Raw genomic sequence first — 19,421 nt, 5'->3', positions numbered from 1 at the left:
AGGATATGGAGACCCTGGACATTTGCTACATTCTTAGTGGGAGTGTAAATTGGTGGGACCACTTTGGAAAATTTTATCATATGTATATTTTTCCTTGTTTACATATGTATAACCCCCGTAGAGGTTTTACTTCTACCAGGATTTCCACTGCTAGGTATATAAAGGTATATAAAGAAGAAAATGAGTGTAGTTGTTTGTCAAAAGACATGTACAAAAATTTTCATAGGAGATTTAGTCTCACAGTCCTAAATCTAAAGTAGTCGAAGGCCATTCATCAACAGAATGAGTAAATATAAAATAGAATAGTCATATAATATAATATGTAGGAGCAATAAAAGACAAACAGAAGCACCAAAACTACTGCTAGATGCAACAGATGAATGAATCTCAAGAAATAATAACGAGTAAGAGAAACCAGCCTAGAAATAATAACTGATTTCATCTTTAGTAAGCTTAAAAGAAAGCTAAACTAATAGATGGTGTTAGAAGCCAGAATAGTGGTCACTCTTAGAAGGGTATTGATTGGGAGGGGACTCAAATGAACTTTCCAGGATACTATATATTCTAAATCTTCATCTAGGTGGTGTTTAAATGTGAACACACCCACACACATACAACTGTATCCAATCATGCGTACAAGATTTGTGCATTATACTATATGTATGTTATACCTTAATTTAAAAAAATAAAACTGCAAAAAGAAAGCTTGTTATGACTAAAACTCTAAGTATGATAAAAGTTTTATTATTTCTTATAATCTCTCTGTTAATTAATTAATTCAACGCATATTTGCTGAATGTGACACTCTAATTGATACTGAGGATTCAGCATCCAAAGAGGCAAAAATCCTGGTCCCTGTGGGGAATTATATTCTTTATTTGAAAAGAAATATAATATGAGCTAAAGTAAGTTGAATAATAAAATCTATTTATTAAATTATAAAATATTTTTTGAAAGGATTATTGACCTAATTCATGAAAATAAGACCAGTGAGTGTTATTTATCACAAACTACATTGGCCACAGCTTTTATCAAGTACTAAGATAAGAAGTTCAAAATCAAAACAAAGTGATTAAAATTCTTATGGTGTCCAGGAAGGTCCAAGAGCTAATATTTAAGTAAGTATTTGTTTTTTCATGTAATCATTAAGTCAGTAAATATTAGTTGAATGTCAGTTTGAAGGCTGTAAAGATTAATGAGACATATACCCTCATGGTGAATACTTTCAGAAAGTAAACTCAGAGTAGGGCATAATGAATTCAGGGGAAAATACAAGTACCCTATAGAAATATAGATATTGTCCAAGTTCAAGTTAAAAAAGGGGCAATGTGACAGAAAATGGCCTTTAAATTCTTGAAAATGCTAAGAGCAATTCTTCTCTGTTAATCAATTTGTCATGAACAAATAGGGACTATATTTTACAGATTAACATATGTTAAGCATTTATTGGATGCTACTTCTATTTCTTTTGGGGGGCAAAAAACATTGTTTATGATTTATCCAAGACATCTAGGATAGTGTCTTACACATAATAGCTGTTCAGCGAATGGTTGTCTTTGAATTATTCACACGATAGAATATTCACTTTTTGATATAGTAAATATTTATTACAAGTATTATAAAGAAATTTGTATATATTCTTCCTTTTCCCATGAAGGAATTGGGCAATCAAAATGCAAGCAAGAGAAAAAAAAAAAAAACAGAAAATCTACAAAGAAAAATAAACTGCCTTTTTTGTTCCTGGAATTGACTCACCGAATGTTATTTGATAACTTGCTTGCATCTGTGACACATAGGTTTAATTACATACAGATAAAAAGAGGGATGTATTTCATCTTTTCTCTTTTTAAGAGATAATAAAGATTGCATTAAGGGGATTAAGCAACATGACTGACCATTAGAATGACATATTTTATAATAAAACCATGCAGATCCTGAAATGCACAACATCTTAAGCCTTTAAAACCACTCCAGGAAATCTCCGGTGTGTTTTTATTGGCTTCTCTGGGAAGGTAATAATAAGAAAGCTGTAATTAAATGGCAGTATTTGGTATCACGGCAGGTGCTTTCTTACCAAACAGTTTTGGGGGCTCCCTATATGGATAACTGGCCTACCAAGTAAGAACAAATAAACAGATGCAGTTATTTTCCATCTCTCCAGGAAAATTTTGAAGTGCCACCTGGATCAGCCTACCTAATTATCATCATGAACTGTGAAAGTCATGCTTTCTTTTTTCACAGAGGGTTGTTGTTTCTCTTTTATGACTTTGGCAGTAACCACCTCACCTTGTTTTATTCCTTTTAGTGCCAAGTGCCCCGCCTCAGAACGTCTCCCTGGAAGTAGTTAATTCAAGGGTAAGTCATGGAAAGTTTCACTATTTCAGTACTTACATGTGTAATTTTCACTTACCCATTCATTCACCTTCTTGGGAGGCAGGGCGGTTTCCATGTGAAGAAATGTTCCAGAACAGCACAGGGAGTGAGTGGCATTGATTCCGCATCTTCTTCATTGAATTAATTAAAGGAAACATTTGTTTACTAACAGCACACAGTTTTATGAATGTGACAGTGATTAAAGTCTATTCCATCAGGAGACAAAGATGTCCATTTACCTATAGTGACTACATAGGACATAATGTGTTAGAGCACTTGAATGAAGAAATGAACGTCTTCACGTTGAGAGAGGTGGAATAGAGTCTTTGTTTCCTGACAGATTAGTTAGAATGGAATATTTTATCATAATCTCTATTTTTTACTTGTAAATATATACATTGAAGGCCCTTCTTGAGGTCCAATAAGGTTATATTTATGAAACAGTGTTATCCATCGGTTAGTGTTTTCCTGGCCTGGAAAGTTGATATAACTTTCAAATGGAATTAAAGTAAGCTAGGTATAGCTGAAGATAAGGAACCTAATGCCAGAAATCAGTTTGCTAGAAACATCTCCTTATTTCAAGTGTGCCTTGGGTTTGAAAATCAGCTAAAGCCATATAGTACAGTGAAGCAAACAAGGATTGGTTTGGCTTGACTCTTTCATCGCTTGGTTGTGTGCTCTCAGGGAAATAATTTCACTATCCCTGAACCTCACTGAGTGGAGGTGGGGTGGGGGGGGCAGCCTAACTGGTGTCTAAGCTCTGGAAGACAGCAGGGAAATTATAGGAGTCTTAGAGAAAGTCATACTCTAGTTTTTATCCTAGCTTTCTCTTTTAATACCTATATGTTATCTTAGAAAAGTCTCTAACCTCAACAAACCTCAGTTTCTATACTCATGTAATTTGAATGTTAATGCTTTCCTTATTGATTTATCATGAGGAAGTAGTAATATAACATATACATAGGATCTAACTTTGTGTCGGTAGCTATTACTTCCCTCAACGTACAATTCCTTGCCAAATTTTGCAGAAATCTCTGATGAAGCCCTGTTTTGTGACTTTGAACAGATTTGCCTCTGTCAAATAAATTTGTCTTTTGGAACAGGTGAAATGTCTCTAAAATTGTTAGCCTCTTTTATTTTTAGTCCCTGTATTGGATAAGAACTAGTAAAACAAGTTTAAAATTAGAAGGAATAAAATAAGTGAACTTAGAAAAAAAAAAGCTAAAGGAAAATAACCAGAGATAAGTATTCCCTAAAAACTATATTTTTATTGGCAACATTAAATGTTTTACAGATGCACCATTCAAATTAAGAGAATGCCAAATCATAGTCAAGTAGATTTTTACAATTATTGTAGGTTGTTAATGAGTGAAATTTGGAAAACACATTTTGATTCTATTGTTTTACTTACTTATTTTTATCAGAGTTCTCACCTGCCTCACATCTTTCCTCCAAGACAGAACATAGAAATTGATACAAGCTATTTATGTGTATGTATGTGTGCTCTTATTCCATACAGTCTACTCTAGTAAAAGATGAATGTTTTCTTCTGAAATGTGAAGAAGGCATTATTGAATGACCTTGGATGCTGACTATATTTAAATATGGATTTTTTTTTTTACCTCCCTCAAAGGGGAATTCCTGTTTCACAAAATTGGATTTTCAACTGATTTCTATATGTGTATACAAATATCCCAACCTGTCCTTTTCTATGATATGCAAGGCTGGCAACAACCAAATATAAGCACTCCTGTTTCTATCCTCTTGAGGTTATATCTGGAACATTGCACTGCTAGAAAATTTAACTTGTTCATTAGCTTTTTAGAATGAATACAGCAGGCCCAGGCACTGGAAAGCCTCTCCTTCTCTTTGTTATCTTATTTCCTAGCTTTTATGGAAATATAAATTATGAATTTGGATTATTCTTGGATTGTTACCAAGGAGAAAGAAACTAGATGGCAAAAACACTTTTGTTTTGTTTTTATTCCCGATGAGGAGGAGGAAAAAGACAAAATCAATATTATATTTTGATGTTCTTATGTTTGAAACAAAAGAAAAGTTCTCAAATATATTAATATTTACCCCTGACTATTGCCATTTTAAGAAACAAAATTTATTTAAAAAGGAACTTTTAGTTATGTAAGTAGTATTATCTTTAAACTAAAAGAATTAAACATTTATGTCATTCATTTTACTTGAGATTTCTATTTAATATAGAAGGAACAGAGCCATATTTAAATTTTTTTTATTCTATAGAACATTGCAATTACTGAACATAACTCATTTTTTTACTGACAGTCAATGAGAATTGACTGGTGGTGTTAATATCTGTGCACACAGATGGCTAGGATTTCTTTCTTTTTTAGGTTTATTTATTTTGAGAGAGATAGAGAACATGCACACATGTGTGGGGGAGAGGCAAAGAGAGGGAGAGAGAGAATCCCAGGCAGGTTCTGCACACGTGGGACTCAAACTCACAAATCATGAGATCATGACCTGAGATGAAGTCAGATGCTTAACTGACTGAGCCACCTAGGTGCCCTGATGGTTAGCATTTCTGTACATAAAACTGAAAATTCACTTCAGTGAATGGTATAAATGACCATTTATATGGTATAAAATGACCATTTAGAGGTACTTGTTAAGGTTCTGGCTCCCAGTAAGCCAATAGGACTGAGAAATCCTGTTTTAGATTATGTCAATAGTAAGGTTCTTACACATTTAGATAAAAGAACCAAAAGAAATTATGTTACTTTATTGTCCTTAAAACCCCCATACAGCAGATTACTTTTATAAAGCTATAATCATAGAACAGATTTGAATCTCTTTCTGCAAGCTAACAATGAACACAAATTTTGTTCTGAAGAAATGGCTTTACCTATAGATACTAGATTTTAGGTAATAATGAGTCATGATTGTGTGGTTATTTCTCATACTAAAATTTCTTTACAAGAAATAACATCTTCATTAAAAAAGAGAAAATAATGGTTTGCACTATGGACTTTAAAATGTAACTGTTTTATTGGGAAAACTTTATAATAATTTTCTTAAGATTTTACTTTGAAATTCAATTATTATTTGAAGAAGTAAATTTTTTTTAATTTTTTTAATGTTTATTTATTTTTGAGAGAGAGAGAGAGAGAGCGTGAGCATGAGTGGGGGAGGAGCAGAGAGAGAGAGGGAGACACAGAATCTGAAACAGGCTCCAGGCTCTGAGCTGTCAGCACAGAGCCCAACGCGGGGCTCAAACTCACAAACCGTGAGATCATGACCTCAGCTGAAGCCGGACGCTCAAATGACTGAGCCACCCAGGCGTCCCTGAAGAAATAAATATTACAACTTAATTAGTTGGCTGGAATATAAAGCCCAAATTTGTATAGTCTTGGAAGGGCTTATGTTGGTACTTAACCATTTTCCTATGTTCCAATACAAAAGTTCTGAGAATAAGAACATTTAGAGAATGCTAGGATTCAGGATGCTGGGCCCTGGTGCTAGCTCTTTGAGATCTTAGAAAGTCATGATTAGTTCATCGATTCATTCAACATTTACTGTGTACTTATGATATATCTACTATATACTGTATACACACACCCATGCATTTATACATACATACACACTGCATATACACCTACTATACGTATCCAGTCTCTGCCTTTATGTAATTCATAGTTTAATAGGGAAACATATGAGAGAAAATTCACTTTTAATCTAACCAAATTTGATCTATTGTAACTCCTCAAAGTTGACATTATTTTCTCACTGCTAACATGAGAGGGTTGGAGAGACAATCTCTAAAACCTTGTATGGCTCCAAACATCTATTACTGAAATATCACTTGTTAGGCCTTTTCTCAATCATTTTATCTTTACAGAATTAGAGAAAATTGCACAAGTATATTGATTAAAGTATACTGGACTCAATTCACATGTGTTCAGATATTTATTGACTGAGACTATAGGCTGGTTACAAAGAATGAAATAAAAAAATAAACAAAATCCAGTATATCATCAGGCATGGATTCTTGTTCAGGTTGAGGTTTTTTTTAATGTATAATAGTGGTTTCCTCTCATTATATCTTTGCACCTCTCTAGTGTTGAAATTCTTATCCTTGGATACCAGATACATCTATGTGGATGTAATTTTTTTTTTTTTTGCATTCCAAAAGCTAATACCCAGTTAGTCACTCACTGTTTGATAATGTGTGTGATGTCTTAATTGCAACAGTAGAAAAGGGACTGGTGTCTTCTTGTGTCTTAGTTCCTCACTCCCCTGTGTGTCAGCATATTTTGGCATGCTTAAGTAACTTGAAAATTAGTTTACTGATCATTCAAATCCCTTTACTTAAACACTACCCAAAGGGAGAATTAAAACAGCAATTTCCAACTCCAGAAAACATACTGATCATTTTCGCCCCAGAGATTTTAACATCTTTTTTCTTTCGTTTCTCTTTTTCTTCCTTTCTTTTCTTTCGGGAAAAACAAAACAAAAAGTGACGTGGAGATAATCTAAGTGCTGTGTCACTGGGTAACCTCAGAGGGGTCTGCTTCTGAAGATGTGGTGTGACAGAATGAATTTGACTAAGGTCTCTGTCTCCTGTCATTGGACTGGTTCTCTTATCAACAGAACTTGATAGTTAGGTGGACAGCTGAATGAGTCATTTGCGTTTGACTCCCAACTGGGATACCCACTTGTTAGGGACTGTGATGGAAATTGTAAAAGTGAGGAAAGGGGAAAGAGGAAGAATGAAAAACAAAGAGCTGGTGTGAGTTATAATATTTATTTGCAGATCCTCTGTGCACCCCCCCACCCCGGCCCCGATTTAAGGTTTCTTCTCTTGGCTGTCCACAGGGCACTTAAATTCGTACCACTCTCTGCTGTATCTCATCTCCCCTGAAAACATACTGCTCACACAGATGTTCTAGATCCTGTTCTTCAGTCTGACCATGCTTCCTGTGAATGCTGATCTCCCCCTTGTATGTTGCACATAGGCATAAGTCTCAGATATCTCATGAAAACAAACTTTTTGTTTGTTTCGCTCCCTGTCATCCTAAATCCTTCATAAAATACACTTTGGCCACTGAGTTATTTGGAGCCAGAGCTCTGAGTCCTCCTCCAACATATACAGTTGGTTTCTGAAATGCATTTAATGTGGAGACAGAGGTCATATAGGAGACCTTAGGTGATTCATACCATGCAAAGATAAATTAGAGACTGGTATTTACAATAATGTTTACATTCCAAACTTCACACTGGGGTTTTTAATCATAATACACAGAGAATTTCTGCTTGATTATAGTGTGTGATCCAGTTATTCATCAATTCAATTCAAATGGATATAGATCTCTTATATTTATTTCAGTTATTTTTCACTGATGCATTACACGAGTGTTCTTTGAGCATAGATAATGTGACTGAAATGGTCTTGGGAAGGGTATGAGGGTAGGAGCCTAACTATAAGGAAGACAATGTTTTCTAGTATTTCTTATAGTCTAGCCTTTCTGTTTTTGCCTACAATTTGTAGGATATACTCACTATAAGTTTTAATGTTGTGTTAAAATCAGACAACATGAAATAATTCATGAGAAATCCCTCAAGAATAAAACTATTTGGTCTGTAATTTGGAAGGAACCCATCTTCAGATATCTGTTATCCTGCTTACATTAAAAAAAAGGTACATTTTATTGTAGTAAAATACATATAACATAAAATTTGCCATTTTAACAATTTTTAAGTGTATGGTAAGTGACATAAGTACATTCATATCAATGTGAGATCATCACCACCATCCACTCCCAGAATGCTTTTTATCTCCTCAAATTGAAACTTTCCCCATTAAATAATAATGGCCCATTTCTCCAAGGCCAAGGGCCCTTTCTCCAAGGCTCTGCCAACTACCATGCTACTTTCTGCGACCTGACTTGTTTTATAAAAAATGAGTGGACTGATTCATGAAAAGAAATGTGATTGCCTTTTACTTTATCTTAATAGAGAAATGAGAACACTCTTAAAGTTTTATATCTTCGCAGGGAAATGAAGGATCTAATGAATCATAGTAGTCAAGAATATAGGCAGATGCTTTAATTGGCTGGGAAGAAATACCTCACTTCCATTATTGATACTGCTTTCAGAACACTTCTGTTTCCAAGGTCCCACGTTTATGAATTATTTTTTTAAAAATGTACTAACAAAACCAACTGGCATAGTTAATAATAAGGAACCAGAAATAGGTGCATGGGATTGTTCTGGAATGACTCTGAAAACATGATTTGGTCACCAGGATCAATTTCATATCCCATCACAATTTAGCTAGTAAACCAGTGGCTAAATTGATCCTTTGATTTTCTTTTGGAGTTCCAATAAATCAACAGTTTCCATCTTTTTTTTTTTTTTCCCTAGTGAAAACACAGTGAATGGATAAACTCTGATGGGAAGGATATTAGGAGAGTAAAAATAAATAAATAGCCAATTTTTAAATAATTTAAATGCACCATGCCAATTTAAATACATTCTGTAAATAAGCTGAATAAGAGAATACACCATAAATTCAAAACATATCTTCGTATCACACTATCACTCATTCTCTCAGAGCTGTTTTTGGAGAGTACTGACTCATGATACTTTCCCCAGCAATGATGTTGTATGGTTTAAAAGTTGTGTGAAATATAAGTCCCCTATTAGAGATACTAAAGGCTGTGAAAAGTATTTAACTCTGTTTTGGTCAAATGATTTCTTTATAGATGCCTTTCATACTAAACACTATCTTTAAAACTTTTCCATGTTACTTATCTTGGTAATATCATACACATTCCAAACAACTATGTAGTCCATAAGTTGAGCTAACTCATCCCCACAAAATTAATTTAAAATAAAAATATAGGGGTGCCAGGTGGCTTGGTTGGTTAGGCAACTGACTCTTGATTTTGACTCAGGTCATGATCTCACAGTCAGGAGATTCAGCCCTGTGTTGGAGGGAGATTTTCAATTCAGAGTGGAGATTTTCTTTCTCTCTTGCTCTTTGTCCCTTCCCCACTTGTGTTGTCACTGTCTCTCTCAAAAATAAATACACTTAAAAAAATAAAGTAAAACTATAAATTAAGTATAAAAAGAAGAAAAACTAAATTTATAAAAAAACTAGAAGCAAATCTAGGAAGAGTCTTTACAAAGTGCCTATGTGCATAACTATGGAATATGGAGTTGAGAATGACCCATGACTTCTCTGACAGGATTTGAATAAATTAGAGGCATGATTAAATCTCCATATCTAGGGGTGCCTGGGTGGCTCAGTTGGTTAAGCATCTGAGTCTTGATTTCAGCTCAGATCATGATCTCAGGGTTCATAAGGTTCAAGCCCCATATTGGACTCCAGGCTGACAGCCTACTTGGGATTCTCTGTCTCTCTCCCTCTCTCTCTCTGCCCCTCCATACCACACACATGCACTTGTTCTCTTTTTCTCTCTCTCTGTCTCTCTCTCTCTCTCAAAAAAATCTCCACATCTATATAAACTTTTTATAATGTAAACAGGATTACAAAAACATTTTCTAGAATGTTTCAAATACTTACATGTATCATTTTTTGTTGTTGTGTGTTTGGGGGTTATTGTATTTTGTTCTTTCCAAATTTATTCTCATTACTGCCATCTAGGATACCTGCAGAAAGGATTTGGAGAAACAGACTAAAATATATGGTAAAATACCACCCTCTTGGGAGTTTTAGCCCCACTTTAATATCACCTTGTAATTTGTACTTCATCACACACATTTCTAATGGCTCCATTTCTGGTTGACTCTGAAGGCAAAGCTCACTTTAGCCTCCCCATGAAGTTTAATGAGATTTCCCTCAAGTCATACATTTTTGAAAAGTGGGAGGTTTAATAATGGGCCTAAATTAAATGAACCTAGGTCTAGTGATAAGATCTCTGATTTTAATTTAGTTCAAGGAAGTTGCCCTTATGGTTGGAATGGTTGATTAGTTAGAGGACATGAATAGATTCAGTCCTACCAGTAGTGATTTGAATTTAGAGATGTTGAAACATTCACTTACATGCAAAAAACTTAATTTACTTGTCTAGCTTAAAATCTTGATTACTTTAGAAAACAACTGTGAAAATACAAATCCTTCATCTGAAATATTTAAGACATTAGCATGAGTTATTTTAATTAACATTTTGATACATATTTAAGGAGCACCTAATTCTAACAATAATAATGCCGGTAACTAACTTTTCAGCAGGTATTCTGTGCCTGGCAAGGCGCTAACCACTTAAAATACTATTTTATTTACTTCTTTTATAATAACCTTATAAGTTCTAGTTGTTAAACTTATTACTGGAATATTAACTTTGAACTGAGCTTATTACTGGAAAAGCTACAACGAAGGCAGCCAAATCTCCTCTTTTCCTAGAGCTTACGTAAATTCAAATACAAGGAGGCAGGTTAATAAGCAAAGGATTGAACAATTAACACAAGAATAAGTTATGTGAAGAAAACTAAACACAATAATATGATAGAGAAGCACCAAATTTAAATCAGATTTCAAGGAAAAGCCTTTTAAGAAAGTGACACGTGTTGAAATCAAGAATATGAAAACGGCCAGTTTTTTTGTTTGTTTGTTTGTTTGTTGCACATTTAGGATAAGGCATTCCACATAAAGCTCACAGCTAGTTCAAAAGCCTTGGCAGGGGAACCGTCCGTGCATGATTGAAATAACAGTCATACGCATGGATCACAGATCTCTGGGTCAGAGCCAGATCGTGTGGGGCTTTATAGGGCATGGTGAAAATTAGAATTTCATTCTGTGGATGATGAAAAGAGTTTTGAAAGGGGAGTGATCTCTTTTTAAAAGATCACATTGGCTGCTGTGAGGAAAATTATTGGGGATGGGCAGAGTAGAAGCAGGGACACCGTTTAGGAGACAATTGAGTAATCTGTATGAGATGATTGTAGCTGGGACCTGGGAGTCATTACAGCCGATGAAGAGAGAAATGGGAAAAATCATGATGTGTGTTGCATTTAGAACCAATAAGATTGGCTAATGGATTGGATATAAAGGGCAGGGGAAAGAGAAGGATCAAAGATAGAGCCTAGATCTTTGCTACAGGAAATGAGTGCACTGTGGGGCTGTTTAATGAGATAAGGATGAGTGCAGAAAAAGATTGGTTTAGAGGGAACAATCAATTAGTTTTTGGACATTTTGAATTTGAGATAAGTACTGGACATACAATTAGGGATGTCAATCATGTAGACAATCAGGCATATGAGACCAGAGGTCTGATGACAGGTCATGACAGGATATATAAATTTAGGAGTCACTGTCATATCAATGACACCTAGGGAGAGATTATAGTTAGAAAACCAAATGGCTGAATCTTGGAACACTGCACATTTAGTGATTGGACAGATGAGAAGGAGCAAGAGTGGTAAGAGAAAACAAAGAGGGATGGTGTCACAGAAGATAGAGTGCTGCCAACTATGTCAGTGCTGATGAAAAATACAGTAAAATAATGAAGGCAATGCGACCACTTGGGAGGGAGCATGAAAATAGAGAGAAAGGCGAGGGTACTGCAGAGTGTGACCGCAGATGATGTTTTTGTGGAGTTTTGTTCTGCAGTGCAACAGGAAATGAATGGTAACTTTAGGGTGTGGTAGGCTTGAAAGAGGTTTTACTGCTTGTTGTATTTATTTACTGTTGTTGTTGTTTCCTTTTTCAACATAAGGGATACTGCAACTTTTGCAAGTAATGCAGCATAGAGGGGAAAATTAGTGATGCAACGGAAAGAGTGGAAAATTGCAAGAGTGCAATCTTTCGTGTAGGCAAGAAGGTAGAGGATCCAGCATGTAGGTGGAGGGGAGTCAATGCTTCAGTGTTGGTAAGGTGAGCGAAGGCAGAGGGAGTGGGTGTGGATGCAGTTATATCATTTTGCAGGCAAGAGAAGTAGAACAAAAGGTCTTCACCAACGTGTGAAGTCTTGAAGGATCAAGTATTGAGAGTTTGAAGATGGGGGACACGATGAGAAATAGTTATTTCAGGCTGTAGAAAAGAGAATCATAAAGTACATGAAATTGTAATTGCTGAGCAGTGTGTGTGGCCTGGCCATTTGAGATTTGTTGTCATGAATTTAAAGTGAAATTAGCCAACACAATTGTGTTTGTTTTCCTCTCTCCGGGGTGGTTGCTTGGTTGCTGGCCTGGGGTAGGCAGATAGTTGGGTTTTATTTTGTTTGGAGTTTGCCACGGGAGAAGAGATAGAGTGACTTAAGAGGTTTTGCCAGGGAGTCATTAAAAAGAATACTCACTTCTTCAAAGCTAAGGCAGAAAAAGAGGGTATAGGAGCAGGGGTGATGGATAATGAAAAAGTGGTTTAAGTCAGTGGATTGTATCAATATCTCCATTTTTCCAGAGAGACCACTGAGATTTAGAGAGGCTCGGTAATGAGCCATGTTGCCACACAGGGAGGAAGTGACAGCACTAAGATTTGAACCTCGGCTAGGGTTGTTGGTCATTTGGCCACTTCCTCCTATATATAGGGCCTTGTAAGAGAAGGAGTTCAAAATAAGCTTTGACTTCAAATAGTTTAGTTTCTCAATGGGATTAGTTCCCATGAAGAAGGTAAGGTCTAGATCAGAAGCTGGAAGATGAGTTCACCCAACCAGTGAACAACAGAACTAGGTGTGGAAACCATGGAAAGAGGTGGGTGTAAGTGTCAAGACAGGAGACCTTTTAAGAAGGGGATTCAAAAAGACATGCCCCTGGATTCCCAGTTTCTCCTGGGCTGAACCTACCTGCAAGATTCTATTTCTTGCAACCATGTATTTCTCCCGGATGAGCCTAAAAAAACACCTAAGAGGAGCTGTGTGACCTTGCATCTGCTACCTTTTAAAACTAACACATAATATGCTTATTTTCTAAGTGTCAATTCATAGATAATGATTTAAAGTTAGGAGAGCCTCCTGAAGAGTTTTAATAGTTGTGTTCATATGAGAATTCAATAATTTCCTAAATACAAGCTTCAAAGTAAAGCTTTAGCAAGTTAAGTGACCTGACTGGCAATGCATGGAATTCTTACCAGGTTGTACTGTTTGGTTTACAGTTTAAGTCATTCAAGTGGTTTATAATTATTTGTGCACTGGGGGATAAAAAAGCACCAATATAATAAATATTTTTTTCACATCGTAGATGAAATCACAAAACAATGATCTCAATTTCCTTTCAAAATCTAATCGTTTGAAAAGAGCATTTATTTCCAATATTCAATCCTTAAACTTTCTTAGTGTGAGATCAACTGATACACTAGAGATGAGAAAGGAAATACTAAAAAGAGGTGCTATACATAATATCTACTAACTACTCAGACATTCTTCTCACACTGATGATATCCATTTTTTAACTGATTTCCTTAGATCTAAAAAGAACTCTGAAAATAAGTGTAACATTTATAAACTTATCAACTATAAGTTGATCTTAAAAAGAAATTCTTAAAAAGAATTTCTAAATCTCTTGAAAAGAAATTCTAAAGATGTCTTTCTTCCCAATACACACGGCAATATTTTCCTGATGAGCAAAAACACCTTATGATAAGGGAATATGTAAAGCAAGTATTTTCTACAAATTAATATAGAAATTTATGTGCATAAAGGTGTAGTCACCCCAGCTGTATACCTCTCCAAATTATTTATACAATCTTAAAGACTTCTGGAATTTCCAAATGTAATTCTGGTTTTTCCGGAATTCCAAGTTCTAGAGTATACTTATTAATAAAACTTTGAAAGGGAAAAAAAAATGAGATCACAGAGAAGAGCTTTACCTCAGCTCTCAAATTTCGTTAGCAATAAAATAAAACTTGTGATTGATTGATTGATTTTTAGCAGCAATGGTCTAGAACCATTAGGAGATGTATGTTAGATTCAGAGAAAATGCAGATCAGCACACTTGCCATACATTTTATTAGCAAGCATGTTAATTTTAAAAATAAACAAAACTAAACCAAAAGGGCATAAATTAGAGGAGAAACCTAGAGCAAGAGCAAATGTTCCCAGGTAATAGTGCAACTATCTAAATAAGAGTATTATTTTCAGATATAGCTGCTTTAGCAACCAAACTAAGTCTTTTCTATCATTGCCCTGAAGTCATTTTACTTTAATCTCATTAGAAAGCCCACTAACATTACATAATTTGAACATATACTCTCAATAACACTGAACACTGAAATCTATTTATTTATACATTTATTATGTTGCTTTTTCAAATAGAAAATGATAGCTTCCATTAATTGTCCAAAGCTGTCCAAAACATCACTCAGTCCACTGGAAAACTCTCCACGAGAAGTTGACAATCTAAAAGGGTAATTATCCTTGTGTTTCATAAACATTTTAAGAAAATACCCTACATATTGTATTGAATAGAGATGGACTTTTCAAATCCATTGAAAAGTATGTAATAGTAGGTTAAAAAGTGTAGAACAATTTAGTATTTTCAGGAAATTAACTTATGATCATATTACATATCTAATCTTCATAGAACTAGGAGAAATTGCTTGTGTCTTCTACAAATTCCTTTGTTCCAAAGCAAACAAGAAATTCTTTTTTTTTTTTTTTTGGCAATAACTCAAGTTCCTCCTATCTAAGCATTTCTCATACTTCAGAGAAATATATTTGGCAAACCATTTTGTGTTTTAGCTGAGAGGCAGTATCTATTAACTAGATAGTTGTCCATTTTATTTTTACATGGATAAAGTTGAAGAGACACACACAAAAGGGATTTATATGTGAAGAAATGCCCCATACTGACTTTAAATAAAATTCGTATTTTAAAATATGAAGCTGACTGTAGATTTTTATCTTTTATGCATAAATGAATGTAAATGTTGCAAAGAATATATATGTCTATGTCCATGACTGTAGTATCAACATGTACTTCTACAGAGATGTCTATATTTCAACATTTCCAAGTTGAGAGGTATATTTTTGTACCTCAAAGAAAGAAAAAACATATTTGTTTTTCATTTAGATGCTAATGTACATAATTCTCTTGATGAAGTCAAATATAATGACATTGAAAGGAAACATTCCAGTTCAAAAAAAATCCAAACGCTTTCTTAGTTTGAGAGTTTTATTAGAGAAAAGGGAACAAAAAATTTTAAAAATTGTTTCTTTCATAATCCTGTGTTATTTTTGTTTGTGTGTTTATTCATTTGTGCATGCATTTATTCATATATTTGCTTAATAATAAATATTCATTGGGTATATACCACGTGACAGACTAGCTAGACGCTTATGCTCTGCCAGTTTAAAAAGAGGCCTCCCTGGTTGCTTGTCAGTCAGGAAACCTCAACACCTCCATGAGCAGTGGCAATGAATGAGAAACTCTGACAAGTGACAGCATCTGACATCGAATAGAGTTTCTGTTCTTATACAAGAAATTAACTTCTCCACCTGTGATAATAGTGGATGCTTGCCCCTTGCCTATTGTATAGGGATGATTGGGACATTTTTAGACTATACCTAGCTTTGGTATAGTCAGAGATGTTCTGGGTTGATGGACAAGAGGCCAGGTCTGTGAAGCTGAACGTGAGCTACAAATGGGACTGCAGCTGCTCATTGCCCTGCTGTCCTGGAGCGGAAGCTGAGTGTGACAGAATCAGAAGGTGGAGGCTAACAGTTGCAGCTTGGAGAAAGAAGTGGAAGGCTCAGAGTTAAAGTTCTCAAACTTTATGCTCTTTAAGGAGCATAAAAGTCCTAGGGGCGCCTGAGTGGCTTAGTCCGTCAAGTGTCCTACTCTTGGTTTCGGCTTAGGGCATGATCTCACAGTTCTTGAGTTTGAGCCCCACATCGGACTCTGTGCTGACAGTGGGGAGCCTGCTTGGGATTCTCTCTCTCCTGCCCTCTATCTGCCCCTCCTGTCTCTCTCTCTCTCTCTCTCTCTCTCTCTCTCAAAATAAGTAAATAAACTTAAAAAAAATTCCTATAAAGCAGGTACTTGTTTAGAATGAAGAATCCCTTCCCTACCTCCTACCATACACACTTCTGATTCAGTAGGTCTCCTGTCCAGGAAACTTGTAGAGCACAGTACTGTTTCAGTGTGTAATCCAGAAAGCAGTCCATCCATTTGAAATGATTATGATGAATGTTAAACACCTTCTTTAAAACATGACCATCTTGCCTAGTAAAGCCATGCTGAGTATTTAGCAAATTTAGAGACTTTCTCCTACTCTCTATTATGGACACTTTTGTCTTTAACACTAATTTATAATTGAAGATGCCCCCAAAGTAGAAGAATTACACTTCCTTTAATAATATCTTTATAATAAATATGTCATTTCCTTAGTAATGGATTATTTGAACCTCTTAAAAATGAAATGATCATATTTTTTTAATAGATTTATAGAACACTGTTGTTTTTTTTTTCCTTAGGGGACCTCAGTATCTAATTTTACTAATAACATGTAATCTTGTGTCTGTTATTCAGCCATTTACCCATTAATTAATTAAGTAATTAACTAATTAATTAATTTTATTGATTCATTTATTCAACAAAGAGTTATGCACCTGTTATTTAACAATTAGATACTGGCATGCCTTCAGAGGTCTTATCAATAAATAACCTGAAATTTAGATCATTTAGGTAAACCATCTGAATTGTAGTATGATAAGCTAAATACACACATGTGAAATTTTCCCCTTATTTTGCATTATATATAAAGGGAGCAAATGCTCCCTTAAAATCTTCACTTGCCTTAAAAATCTTCACTTAAAAATTACAAAATATTTAAAAATTCCATATATTCAGTTTAGAACACCAGAGGAAAAGTTTCTTTCAATCAGTCATTTGTGTGACTTCTCTCTATAATTGATAGTTAAATACCTTGATTTGGGGAAATGTCTGCATGTGTGACAACCTGTAGTTTGAAGTCTTATTTTCTTTGAAGTGTATGTAGATATGTGGATTTGGCTTGAGTAAAACTAAGTGTCCCTTTTTCTGAGAGTGTTTGCTAGAATCCTATTTTGATTTTAGAATTGATCTTTTTTCCTCCATACCGAGGAGGACATGTATGTCAAGAACTTTACTATGGGATACAACTTGACAGAGTGACACGCACAGGAGTCAGATGTTATCAATAAGAAAATACACTTATTCTCTGACATGTGGGTCTTGTGAGGAACTGACATTGATGGGAAGCGATGCTCTTTAGCCAAAGGGAAATATATCTATCATGCTGTCACATTAGATTTAGTTCAAACTAAAGTAAATATTTTGTTACGATGCTATTCTTGGGAAATATACTTCTGAATATGCTCTCAGCTCTTTGGATGAGAAATGATAATAACTTTAAAGTGCATCAAATAGTACCTGTCATAACAGGAACATGATAAAAGAGATCTATACTTATTATAACTATCAATAGCTGCACCCATGAAATACACTAGGAAGGAAGTATCTCAGCAATGCAGCACATCTTGTCTTCACCCAATGCCAACAATCAGTGCTCCTTTGCCTGACTTTGCAGAGAATTGTGAGTAATGATGTAACTGGTTTGAGGAGCCATTTTTTTAATGAACTTGAGACTTATTTGAATTCTGAATTTTATAGTTGATGGACTGATTTTCAAAGCCCAGCAAATAACATTTATGTTAGTATTAACTGGAGTCAGACTTTTGAATGTATGTCTTACACAAATTTTATTTAATCCTCGGGATGTTAGGTGGATGTCACATTCCACTCTCACTGATCTATACTCTTCTCTACCACATACACAACAACAACAACCAACAGGATCACCAAGAATTTATCTAGAACCTATCATTTTAATTTTAGTGATTCACAAAGTAAACCCTGAAAGTCTCTGAAAAGCCAGCTTCTCCAGTTTCCATCTGATATCCAAATCCCATTTATAAAACCCTCTTCTAGCTCATGCCTGAACTGTTCCGCTGACAGGGAACTTATTTTTCCCTCTCTCTAAGCAGGCATTTTTGTCATATGTAGGTCTAACTTTCAGAAATTTATATTCAAAATGCATTGCTCTATCTCCCTATAACTTCCACTCATTTTTCATAATTATTTCCCCTGGGACTATAAAGAACAAATCAAGTGAGTCTAGTGACTTTCTCTTATGGCATGACTCTAAACATTTGAAGATGTCTGTCAAGTCCCCCTTTCCTCCCCTGATTCTTCTCCAAGCTAAATATCCTTAGTTTCTACAAATATTTCTCATTTGCTTGTCAGCTCTGCACTTGATAAGTTATCCTCCTCTGCACAGTTTACAGATGGCATGTGATGATTAAACATCCCCTTTGGGTACCTTCCTCGTCTTCAATCATACATTATTATTTACATAATCTACAGTCACACTGATGTTGTGGGTGGTCAGCCTATCTTGTGGACTGATTATAGAGTTGGTTCGCCACTGAAACCTTTAAGCGTTTCATGAATGTTGCTCAGAAACTGCATCTACCTCACTCTGTTCATGCCAGCCTTTGTCTTATTGCATCCAAGACCTCTTTATTTATTTTTATTACATTCTGTCTCAGGTTAAATCCACTACAACAACCTCTCAAGGTGCTTGGAATCTTCATGCACTTATTCAACTGGTTGAATAAATAAATAAATACTGGTTGTACACCTGGTACATGTCAGGCAATGTGCAAGATGTTAATTTTGTGGTCTGTTTATTTGGTATACCACCCAACTTCAATTGGCTTCTCCCCTCTCTGTGATTTTCCCTCCCACGTTAATTCATCCACCATCCCAGACCATGTCATAACTTTGTTTTCTTCCCCTCAAAAGGACTTTCATTAAAAACCTTCAACTTCAAAACTATCCTACATAATGGTTACTTTTTCCTTTCTGATCTTTGCTGTCTTCACTCTCAATAAACTGATGAACCTCACAAACACTTCCACCTTGATCCCTATCTTTTCAAATTCATTTATCATTTTCTGCAGTATCTCACTCTCATTGTTAAATTGGACCTTGCGGTTGATCACGTCACTAACCATATTCAGCACCCTCAAAATTCATTTCATTTTGTTTTGTTTTGCTTTAACACTATTGTCATT

The 19,421-nt window shown here is 35.1% G+C and overlaps 1 protein-coding gene across 1 annotated transcript in view; it reads left to right on the top strand.

Moving 5' to 3' along the window:
* Positions 1-19,421, top strand: part of DCC (DCC netrin 1 receptor) — a 689,897-nt gene that overhangs the window by 455,721 nt on the left and 214,755 nt on the right. Inside the window, 1 exon segment of the mRNA XM_032595323.1 lies at positions 2,306-2,355. Within this exon segment, the coding sequence (XP_032451214.1) occupies positions 2,306-2,355 (50 nt within the window).

This window comes from Lynx canadensis, chromosome D3 (assembly GCF_007474595.2).
Source record: "Lynx canadensis isolate LIC74 chromosome D3, mLynCan4.pri.v2, whole genome shotgun sequence".
NCBI lineage: Eukaryota > Metazoa > Chordata > Mammalia > Carnivora > Felidae > Lynx > Lynx canadensis.
This window is presented reverse-complemented; position numbering and strand designations above follow the sequence as displayed.